Raw genomic sequence first — 12,672 nt, 5'->3', positions numbered from 1 at the left:
TGAATTTCCAAGCATTGTTCCCACGACCTAATTCTTGAGAAATTTTTGATAACATACATTGTATTTCCCAGCTCTGTGTGATGTGACCGTTGCAGGGTTTTGAGAAGTATTTTGAAGACACTACGCGAAAAACCTATTTTACAGCGCTTTTTTTAAGCCATTTACATCGCTTTTTCAAAAAAATAAGCGCTGTAGCATCTAGCGCTGTAAAAGATACAACAACGCTTTTTAAAATAAAAAAGCGCTATAAAATAGGTAGATATATTGTGCGCTTGTTATACTCGTTTTACAACGCTTTTGGGAAAGAGCGCTATAAAAGGTGCATTCAATAGATGCATTATTATGCACCTATTACAGTGCTGTCTTTTAATTTTTTTTCCCAAATCTTTTTCATCCAAAGTCAGTTCACAATCATTTCACAATTAGTACACAATCAGTACACAACAACAAAACTATATAACTTTATAATTTAACTTTATAACTTTACATATTTACACAATCAGTTCACAACATATTCATATACATATTCACATATTGACAACAACATAGAACTATATACATATTCATATAACTACATATTCACAACTTTTCAAATGTGCCATATTCATATACATATAACTATCAGAACTACCATATATTCATATAACTATCCCTTGCAGCATGTCATTTCCCACGTCACGTTATCGTCACGTTGTCGTCGAACTGTAACTTTTTCTTAATGACATTCTTTAGACGAGCAAGGTTGCTGCTAGAATGTAATTTGAACGCCTTTTTGTAATCACTTACAAATGTTTTCCCTTCAACTCCATCGACAATTGAACCATTGGAATAAACAATACAAATGACTTGTTGAGAAGCCATGATTATGTAATTGATAGAATGTATGATGAGATAGAAGGTATGGTGATATAGTGTGATCTAGTTTTCTATTTATAGAAGTTAGCAGGATTCATATTTTTTTACAAAACCTTCCACAACCGTTGATAAATAAATTTGAATGGTCAAGATTAAAGATTGAATACATCAATTTGATTGGTCCAACTAAAAGTATGAGGATTGATATTTTTCTACTAAACCACAACCATTGATAAATGAATTTGGATGGTCAAGATTAAAGATTGAATAGATCAATTTGATTGGTCCAACTAAAAGTATGAGGATTGATATTTTTCTACTAAACCACAACCATGGATAAATGAATTTGGATGGTCAAGATTAAAGATTGAATATATCAATTTGATTGGTCCAACTAAAAGTATGAGAATTCATCATCAAGCATCCACAACCATCGATTCAAAGAAATGAGCGGTTGGGATTCATCATCAGGAGATCGTTGCATGGCCCTGCAACCTCTCAAAGAAGTCGTTTCGTAGCCCTGCGACCTCCTGAAGGGTTCGCAATATGAGGATGCGACCTCCCACGTGGCTGAATCTGAGGATCGCTTTTTGGCCCTGCGATTTCCTATATAAACACCCCCAACCAACATCAACCAACATCATCAAACACACTTCCTCTATCTTAATCTAAAAATCACTATCTCCAACTTCTCAAACACACTTTTTCCGATTTCTCAAACACATTTTCTTCAACTTTACTATGGAATTATCCAAAAATCATAGAGCTGAAAGTCGATACATTCAAGCATTAGTAAGTATTTTATATTAATGTCTTATATATTATTAATTTATATATTATTAATTTTATATTTTATATTAATGTGTTATATATAGAATATTTTATATATTATTAATTTATATATTGTTAATTTTATATTTTATATTAATGTCTTATATATAGAATATTTCATATATTATTAATTTATATATTGTTAATTTTATATTTTATATTAACGTGTTATATATAGAATATTTTATATATTATTAATTTTATATTTTATATTAATGTCTTATATATAGAATATTTTATATATTATTAATTTATTTATTGTTAATTTTATATTTTATATTAATGTCTTATATATAGAATATTTTATATATTGTTGATTTTATATTTTATATTAATGTCTTGTCTTATATATTGAATATTTTTTATATTATTAATTTATATTTTATATTATTAATTTCAGAATCCCTCGAAGGATAAACTAAAATGCCATGGTCATGCCAACAAAAAACCGAACGAAGCCATATTACCGTATTTGCAACAAGCTGGATCTGGTGAAGTGATCAAACTTGGAAACTACAAGATCGATGTCGATTTGATTACTGCTATGGTTGAAAGATGGAGACCAGAAACTCATACTTTTCATCTCCCGATAGGTGAGTGCACAATAACTTTAGAAGACATATACTATATTTTATGATTAAATGTGTCTGGTATTCCTGTTAGCGTTTCAAATTTTATGAATGTTAAAGATGTTTGTCAAGAATATTTAGGAGTTATCCCACCCGAGGGAGCAACAAAAGGTAATTCTATTAAATTAAAATGGCTCAAAGATACTTTTGATAATGTTGGTGAAAACACATCCGAAGTAGAAAAACAAGCATCATGTCGAGCATATATATTACGTATGATTGGAGGATTGTTGATGCCAGACAAATCCAATAATTGTGTACATTTAAAATATCTTTCAATCTTGGGCGATTTAAATAAAGCATCCCACTATAGTTGGGGTTCGGCAGTTTTAGCAACACTCTATAGAGAATTATGCCTTGCTACGACAGATTAAACCCTAAACTTATTATTTTTTAGCAACACTCTATAGAGAACTATATATTTTTATTTTTTAAAACTTATTATTTACCCGTATTACTAATTTTATTATATTTTTATTTTTTATATATTCGACAGATTTAATTTCGGGGGTTTAAATTTCAGTAAAGTTCCTCACAACGATATAGAAGGATACCGGAATACAATCGATCATATGATGGTTCAAGAAGTAATATATTCATTCTCATGTAGTTGCACTTTTAAATTTTTTTATATCTCTTAATATTTACTTTAGCATGTTTTTTTAACATCCAGTTTCGTTGGAGATCGTATCTCGGATTCCAACACGAGGTACCCGAACAAGAGATCAACGCTTGGACTACATGTGCCTATCTGCACTGCTATCATATCGTCGAAAAACATCATGCAGATAGAGTCGCGCTTCAGTTCAGCTTTCATCAACAAATTCCGCAACCTCCAGAAGATATGACGCTCTACCATGAGATCGACATGAGACGTGGCATTGATGATAATTGTAGTGTGGTTTGGAAAGATGAGATTCAACATTGGAATGAACGTCAGAATTACATATTGCAAGGTCAGTACGTCGAAGGTGTTTTACGCCACACTAACGAATATATGAATTGGTTCACGCATCACACTAAATTATACATATCTGTGGAAAGATACATGCGCGATCCACGTTTGCAACCTTCAACATATCCTGATGTTCACTCTATGCCTCAATCAATCCCACAACAAAATATCATGCACCAAACACCGTCTTTCTCATCACCACAACATTTTCATGAAGCTGCAGATATACCGACTCAATACTACGTTCCTTCAGTGCCAACAATACCAACTCCCATTAATCCGACCGAGAGCGGAATTTTCTATAATTTGTTTGGTACTCATTGCACAACTCCTGAGTCGGCTTATGCGGCTTTTGATTCTATGTATAATGTCGAAACTCAAAATTATACGGAAGCAGGTGGCAGTGGTTCTAATCCACAAACAGATTACAACGAGGATCAACCACAAGAACCTCAAGTTGTTCAAAGGGCTAGACAAGTTCGACGACCGCGTATATGTGGAATTGGAGGTCATTTAGATGAAAATAATTAATTTTTATTTGATGTATTTTTTTATTTGTAGTATTTTTTTTCTTTTTTTAATGTATTTTTTCTTTTAATTTAATGTATTTTTATTTTATTTTATTAATAGAATTTTCTTTTTATTATTATTATTAAAATTATTATTATTATTCTTTTTATTATTATAATAATTATTAAAAGTTATATAATATTATTAAATTAATTATTTTTATTATTTATAATAATATTTTGTATTTTTTAATGTTATAATTATTTTTAAAATATTTAATAATAATAAATATAATATACCCAATAACAAAATTCAACAACCAAAGACTATATAATATTAAAATACATTATTGAATAGTGTTGACGCCACAATTTAAAAATAAACGACTTTTAGATTGGTTATTTTAATTTAGTCTAGTTCCCGTTTAAATTCAATTTTCTTTTTCTTCATCATTTTCCTCTTCACCATCTTTTTCTTCACTCTCTTCTTCGTCATCTTTTTTTTATAAAAAAAGTAAAATATTAAAATAAAAATTAGGATTTTTCTTCCATCCAAAAACACATCAATCTTGATCTTCTTCACCATCATTATATATCATATTCATCAAATCCAAAAATATCAAACTAACTATTTGTCTCCATTATTCCCCCTCTTTCTTCTCCCAAGCCTTAGTCACCCCCTTCAAACTTTCATTTTTTTTTTTTTTTATGGTTTTAACGAAACATACACGTTTTTTCTTCTTCCAATAACACAAATTAAACTCTTACACATCTTCATCATAAACTTAAAAAAAAATCCCAATTATAAAACAAAACAAATTTAAAGTTAAAATCTTAAAAATATAAAAAATTTGAATATGAATATCGGTCCAGTCCAAAACAATAGATTTACAATGGGTTTATAATGATGAAATATGACAAAGAAAGAAGGACTAACAATTTAAAAGAAATACAATTTATAGGTACCAAGTCGAAAAAAATAAATACATAAAAAATCAATATGGAAAATTGGTCAAACTTAAAGAACCACAATGATTTTATTTTTATGGGTTAGAAGAATTTGCAAGAACTTATTTTTTTTGAATATATATATTTTACTTTTTTATTTTTAATATATATATATATTAAAAACCAAAAAGTTTTAAAAGACCTAAGAGCGTATTGTTGACAAATATGTTGGTTCGTTAGTCCGCCACCGTGACAAATATGTTTCGTCCGCCGGCGTGGAGTTACATAAAATTGAGCTTTTTGTCCGCCACCGTGACAAATATGTTTCATCCGCCGGCGTGGAGTTACATAAAATTGAGCTTTTAGCAAGTTCATAAATTGTGCTAAGCTGTCATCACAGTGAATGAACGGTACTTTCATAATTTAATAATAATAAAGTTATAACAATTATTTTTTTTATTAATTTATTAATAATGATAAATTTATGACCGTTACATTTTTTTAATTAATTTATGACTGTTAACTTCTTTTTAATTTATTAATAATAATAATTTTATAACTGTTATTTTTTTTATTAATTTATGACCGTTAATTTTATTTTTATTTTTATTATTGTTATAAAAATTTAAGTTTAATTTTATTTTAAATTAAAATAATATATAATAATATTAATTGAAATATTTAACTTAATATTTTAAATTATAATAAAATTAAATATAAATAAAATATTAATGTATAAATTAAAGTTATGAGATCTAATATAATTATTTAAGAGTTAAATCCGTAAACCCTATTTAATAAACCTACGTTAATTCACCATTGGAAATGATAAAAAATATATATTTTCTACCTATTTCAAATTAGAAACTAAACATGAATTACCTAGACTTCAACAATTTCAACTTATAATAACTGGCCAATAAAAGGTGTTCATTGAACAAATACTTGCTTAGTTGGTAAACGACCGCAGAAATTCACTCATAAATTCTGAGACATCCAATATATCAAATATTCTTATAATCTTTTACCATTTGAACTACACTTATGACTTGGCATAAAATGTTTTAATTTGAGATAAGAAAATGAAAGAGCATAGCAATTATAGCATATAGGACATTATTTGTTGTTTTCAACTTTTTTTGGCTAGACTTTGGTAATTCATATACCATTGTTGGTAATATATGATGATGAATCTAAGTTGAATTTGAAGGACAAAAAAAGAGAGTTTTTTTCGTTCACAATAATCAAAATCAAAATCTTGATTCATCTTTGAAAATACAATACATAGAGAATCAACAACTTCCTCAGCTTATTATTTTCCATAAAACTGATTTCAACTTAAAAAGAGAGGATAATCTGATACAATTTATATATCACATTATGACTTATACTGTAAACTACTGCCTGTATATTTTACAGAGCTCACGAGATAACTAAGGTCTATAATTGAATAATAACAAACTAATTATATGAATTTCTTTTTCTCAAAAAAGTTCTTCAAGTGCCATAGTTGCAACCCTGCTACTGAAAATGTAATAAAAAATGAAAGGAAAATGAAGTGACACATTCTGGTATCAGTTATCCAATTGACCGCTAGCATTTCTTCATTTCTGAAAAAAAAATTGGTAAATTAAAATAAGAATCTAACAGTAAAAATTGAATTAAGCATAGAGAAATAGATATGTATATGCTTACAGTTTACGAAGACTAATCATCTCCTCCTTAATGAGCTCAGCAGTATGAGTCAACATTTCTACCTCAAATCCCACTCTCTATCACATGTTAAAGAAATGATATTACGTTGTAGAATGTCTTTGTCTATAGTAATAATATTTATTTAATGCGAATTTTATAAAAACAAAAGTACGTTTAAACTTACATCAACTTTGCTTTTCTTTGCAATATTGGACCAATCTTTGGCTACGACTCCGGTTCTCCATATAAATTCAATAGAGAGTGTTGCTTTGGGATCATCAGCTGTAACCCAGAAACATATAATGTGGTCCCCACTTTGACGTGCCACAAATGAAAACTCTCCTGCTTGAACACCCTCTGCAAAATGATGTTGCACTTTACCTCCAGTCGTAGTCACCTAATCATAATCACCAATTAAATCAAAAAATAATATAGTCCACCAACAATCAACTTCACATTTCTAGCTTTCTAAAATAATATTTTTATTTTTTAATTGAGACTAATTTGATTCGTTTGAATCATAGTTTTAAATTACGACTATGATTTCGTTGTAAATTTTTATATTGTAAGTAATAAGTACAGTTGAAATTATAATATAGATTTTAATATTAAAATTACTTTTGGAGAAATGAAAATTAATTTTGAATGTGTAGAATTAATTTTAATATATTTAATTATTTTTAGGTTTAATTGCAGTTTTAGTTCCTCTATTTAAGCTGAATTGCGAAAGTAGTCCCCCATTTTGTTTCTCTCCAGTTTTAGTCCCCAAACAGAATTTTGGTCCAAAACTTAATGAAATTTTATTTTTTAAAGTCGTACTACACAATTTATGATTATAAATTTCAGGTCCAATTGTTGCAAATGAAATCTTAAGACATTGTATGACTTAAATAAATACAAAAAAAACAAATGAAATTTCATTTTGGACCAAAATTTTGTTTGAGGGACCAAAACTGGAGAGAAACAAAATGGGGAGTTTTCGAGATTCAACTAAAATAGGAGGAACAATACTGCAATTAAACTTTATTTTTAAGTAAAATTGATTCTACCTTCAAAATTGATTCTAAAGTTAATCTAAGATATTTAGTTTTTGATTCAAAATCTGTTCTTTTTATCTTCAAATATATTGTTCAATTCTTTTTTATATGAATCTTAATTTTCAAATATAAACTACTTTATATTTGATTTACTTTTAAATTTTTAACTAAAATTAAATTTACAAAATTATTTCAATAACAAAAACACGGTATTAGATTTATCATCAACTAACTTTACCCTAATTTAAACAATGGAGACAAGACCTAATTTTTATTCACGTCAAAATTTTAATATTATCAACATAATACAATCAATCATATATATGATTTTAGATGCAGCTATTATAAAAATCAAAAATTTCAAATAATTCAACAATTGTGATCCATTACAGAGTAAGAATGAATCATATGGTGAATAGATCAATACCTGAACAGTGATGGTGTGGTTAACAGGCAAAGGTTGACCCACGTTTGGATTGACGATTGAGTAATTCCCAAATGCCATTGTATTCTTGTTTATGTTTTCAGCCATACATCTATGTTTACCAGATGGCAAATCAAACCTCATGGATTGAACTGAATATGAAAACAGTCCCACAACTACAACAACGAGAAAAATCAAATAGGATAGTTTTGGATTTAATCCAAACATATTCACAATATAGGTAGCTAGTGTGGAATGAGAAGAAGAGAGTAGAGAAACAAAATAAAAAATAAAAAAAAGAAAGACGAACTTCCAAGTTGTATGTGTGTGTTTGATTTGTTGGTTTCAAACAGTAGAGGGAAGGTGGTGACTGGTGAGTACATACAATTACAATCTAACCTATATTTCCTTTTCTTTTTTTCCAATACAATATATATTTAATTATTTACTTTATTCTTTTCTTTTTTGACTAATATTTCTATTATTCTCTTTACCAAAAAAATATTTCCTTTATTCTGAATATTTATTACTTTTAGTATTTTATTTTAAATTTTAAATAATATATATTAAATTTAGAAATTTAAAATCTAATTGGCTTGTATTATAAAAATGAGATATTAATTTTTATATATTATCGATATAAAAAAGCTAAATTTAATTTAATATTAATATAAAATATTTTTATTTTATCAATCAATTACAACTATTAGATAATTAGAGATTATCTCTAAAATTATATCTAAAAATAATTGTGATGTGTATATAATAATTAAATTTTAAAAACTTTTGTTGACGATACATCTCAACCATTTGTATATTATTTTATTATTAAAAATAATTAAAATCAGCGTTTTAATAAATATTTAGCATATATTTTTTGGTCAATAAATATTTAATAAATGTGGACCACATAAATTAAATCTTTAACGTAAAGGTATTAATTAATAAAATATTTAATGATTAAGTTAAAGGTGTTTAATACAAATATATTTAATTAAATAAATTTTCAATGTTATAAAAATCAGAAACTAGATATGGAATAGACGTAATATGATGTGTTTGTCCAAATTTGTTACTTACGTGGGTGACTTTCATTGGAAAATGCACGTAATTCTTCTTTCTTCCTTTATTCTCATCGGTTACTTTGCATTAATTTATTCAATAAATTAAATGTTTGACCAATATTACAACGCAAATTAAATTTCTGGATCAGGATTAGGTGCACTTGGGGATTAGGTCAAGTTATGCGGTGACAACATCTCGACCTTATCATTAAGATCGGATGGTTGGTATATATATAATTTGAATAAAAAATAAATAAATGAAGTGGTATATGCTTTTAATTATGGGCTATTCTTTCATCATTAGACAATTGATATGTACACTTAATTTTTTTTACTGTACCAAATTCTAGATTGGTCTCTTTTGATAGTTGGGCCCACTGGTGGCCACCTTAATTCCTTAAAAGCTTCCTTAATAAATTTAATATGGGTTCATTGAATAGGGTCTACCATGTCACATTATATTAAAATAATTTTATTCATTTTTTATTATAACGGTGAACTCACGTGTTCATTAAAAATGGTCCACCACTAACAAATTATTTATTTATTATTATTCATAAATTAATACAAAAAAAGGTAAGTGAGTTCATTAAAAATGGTCCACCACTAACAAATCATTTATTTATTATTATTCATAAATTAATACAAAAAAAAGGTAACCGTATCAAAGTACCGTTCCTTCGTGAGAGAACGATGATTACAAATTGACACATCTCCAACAGTGAACTCGCCAAAAACTGACGATTACGTAATTACACCTAATGGACAAATTTAACTACCATTGGAGATGCTCTAATATGTACACCATGTTGATAGCTGATACACCATGTTGATAGGCGATGGCATCCAAAAATGAATTTTCAATTTTTTTTGTTGTGGCATAATTTTGTGACTTTAATGTATTTTAGAGTAAGATTAGTGATTAAAATTAAATAATAAAAATTATGTAGATGAAATATAATGATTGATTAAGAGAATTAAATACAAAGTTATCAAAGATAGGAAATTCAAAAGTAGATAATCTTTACCTAAATTGTCTGTCATGAAATAATATTTTAAAGTTATTCAAAATTGTAATGATTATACAATATTAATTAAATGTATAAATTAATGACTCCTTTTATCTTTATGGTGTTATTTCGACTAGTTGAACTATGATAAATACATTAATTTTCTTTAAATTTTATGAAACTAACATTGATCTAGTCATTGTCTAAATTATAAAGATCATAAGTTAAGTGAGTCCTACCCTTAGACTAATAAAGATATATAGGGTTTTAAACCTTTAGTTTTTTTTTTTTTTTTTTTTTTTTACTATTAAGACTTAAAATTATTAGGTCACATTTATGGGGATATATACTATATATTTTGCAATTGATGTCAATGTAAGTTGTTTTGTAGTAGTAATTGTGATAACCACCTTCGAGACTGAAATCATTCATCAAATTTTAAATGTCTTGTTATATTTAAAATTTAATTAATAGCTATTTTAGACTTTTAGTATTTTTTTATAGTTGATTTAGACTATTAGAAGAAAAATATATATATTGTTTTTCATTTGCCTATTTATTGTAACATTTTTCAAAATTTACTTACCACTAAATTTTACATAATTTTCTTTGGCAGTAATTTTATTTTGATATTGTTATTGTTTATTATGTGATTTAATTTTTTAAATACATTACTAAATATTTTTTTTTCTATAAAAATAATTTGTTAATCTTCACCCCAACATATACAAGCAATAAAAAAATTATATCAACCTACTTTATCGTTGAGTTTGAATAACTTTTAAGCATATATGAAGCTAGTTCGTTGTAGTATTTGCCATTTGACAACATGTGGAAATCATGCTTCTATTTGTGGCTGATGTTTCGGTGGCACTTTCATAAGAGGTCTAATGGACTACCGTAGATTAGTAGTTAAAAGTCATATGAAACTGTAATGATGATCAACGACAACCTATAAAAATTTGTATGTCTAATTGAGGGGGTGTTATGGAATCCCTTGAGTTAAACAAAAAATTATAACATTTAATCGGTGAGTGTTGATTTTTAAATCAATTTGCTGGGATTTTTAGAACCACAATACAAAACTGTTACTAATTAGCGTCTTTTGTGTATTGAATTTATGATCGTCTTGACCAATTTTTGACAACTTTTAAACTCTAATCGACATTAAACTATCTATCAATACGATCCACTCTAGAGTATATGCTTTTGTTTGACTCTAATTCAAAATTTTATGTATAACCTCCTATTTAAATGAATTTCAGTTGAGATTACAAATTAAAAAATGTAGTAAAGTAGCCAATAAATTTAACCTCTTTACTGAACTAACTTTATTATTCCCTCTCATATTTTTTTAGATAAACAAAACTTTTATTAATAAAAATACAAGAGATATTCAAATTCATTTTAATCTACGAGATAAAACTCTAAAACAGTCCATCGTCATATATAAAAATTATAACAAATATCACTTTTCAGCCGTTGATATAATTAGCCAACCCCTTGATAGGATCTTATTATGAGATGTTACACCATCTCATTTAGAATACTTATTCATTTTTTATATTACTTACGAGATATTAATTTTTTCACTGATGTACTCTTTTTTCATTCTATTTCAACTTATCTAATTATTATATTAACTACTATTAGTAAGAATATTTTAGTATATGAAATTCATTTTGTTATTTAAATCAGTACAATTAGTCAACAATCTCATAAACATCATATACTATATAAGTAGTTCTTTCATTTTGATACTTAAATTATCTTAGGTCTTTGTCTTTGAAAATGGACCTTGAAAATACGTCATTTCATTGGTTTCCATGATAATAAAATAATTTTTATATAAACTTAAATTCCTATACCACATTGTTGGAAAAGAAAAGGGTTATAGTGAAATTTTGAAAGTAGTTAAAGAGGAGAGAGTATTTGAGAAATGGTAATTTCTATTGTTGGCCTTAGTTTACAAATAACAATATTTCTCTTATTATAGACTATAAGAGAGAGTTCTACCCATTTCCTTAACTATTATTTAATGTAATACCTCTATATTGACACCTAATTTTGTCCGATTTTTATTTTTTATTAAAAAGGAAATAATAATAATAATAATAATAAATATATAAATATATGTGAAGAAATATAAAAATAAAAATAAATAATTAGGCATATAAGCTTTTAACAATCACAAGTGTTTTCGGTTCTTGTTTGTCTCTAATTCTTGTTCAGACTATTTTCTAAAATATAAAAATAATAATAAGAAATAAAAATAAAGGAAATTGAAAAGAAATGAATTAATGGTCATAAAAATCGATGCAATGCTGATCAAAATAAATGAAAGAAAAAAACCGAAAAGAAATTGATTGATGGTCATAAAAATCAGAATAATGGTGATCAATTGAATAGAAAAGAAAACCGAAGAAATGAATCAATAGCAATAAGAATCGGTATAATTGTGGCCAATTAAAAGAAAAGAAACCAAAAAAAATAGATTAATGGTAATCAATTGACAATTATTCTTTTGTCTTTTGAAATCTATACCCAAAAGTCTATAAATAGTCGACCACAAGAAGACAAAGGGGAACATAATTCGAAACACAAATTGAGAGCACATAAAAAATAGAGAGATTAGTTGGCAAAAGAGAAGAAAAAAAATCTGATTTTGAAACAATCGGTCTAGCAAAACAACAATTCAGGAGTAAGGTATCATTT

At 26.8% G+C, this 12,672-nt stretch overlaps 1 protein-coding gene across 1 annotated transcript; it reads right to left on the bottom strand.

Annotated features, from left to right (window-relative positions):
• Positions 1–6,012: 6,012 nt before the first annotated feature.
• On the bottom strand, positions 6,013–8,265 carry LOC101509564 (transmembrane emp24 domain-containing protein p24delta7-like). The gene is made up of 4 exons (XM_004490044.4): positions 7,887–8,265; positions 6,607–6,819; positions 6,423–6,499; positions 6,013–6,337 (listed from the first exon to the last, which is right to left on the bottom strand). Exons 1-4 carry the CDS (start codon positions 8,109–8,111, stop codon positions 6,193–6,195), a joined length of 660 nt encoding a protein of 219 aa, XP_004490101.1. The 5' UTR covers positions 8,112–8,265; the 3' UTR covers positions 6,013–6,192.
• Positions 8,266–12,672: the final 4,407 nt, after the last annotated feature.

This window comes from Cicer arietinum, chromosome 2 (genome assembly GCF_000331145.2).
Source record: "Cicer arietinum cultivar CDC Frontier isolate Library 1 chromosome 2, Cicar.CDCFrontier_v2.0, whole genome shotgun sequence".
In the NCBI taxonomy this organism is placed as follows: domain Eukaryota; kingdom Viridiplantae; phylum Streptophyta; class Magnoliopsida; order Fabales; family Fabaceae; genus Cicer; species Cicer arietinum.
The sequence above is the reverse complement of the archived record's forward strand: the minus strand, read 5'-3'. Positions and strand labels throughout refer to the sequence as shown.

What these genes read in the sequence shown, in the direction of transcription:
- LOC101509564 (XM_004490044.4), bottom strand. Translation starts at nt 8,111, where the DNA reads ATGTTTGGATTAAATCCAAAACTATCCTATTTGATTTTTCTCGTTGTT. An exon ending in CAAAGAAAAGCAAAGTTGAT is followed by an intron (nt 6,500 to 6,606) that starts GTAAGTTTAAAC and finishes AACATGTGATAG; the next exon opens with AGAGTGGGATTTGAGGTAGA. An exon ending in ATGATTAGTCTTCGTAAACT is followed by an intron (nt 6,338 to 6,422) that starts GTAAGCATATAC and finishes TTTTTTTTTCAG; the next exon opens with AAATGAAGAAATGCTAGCGG.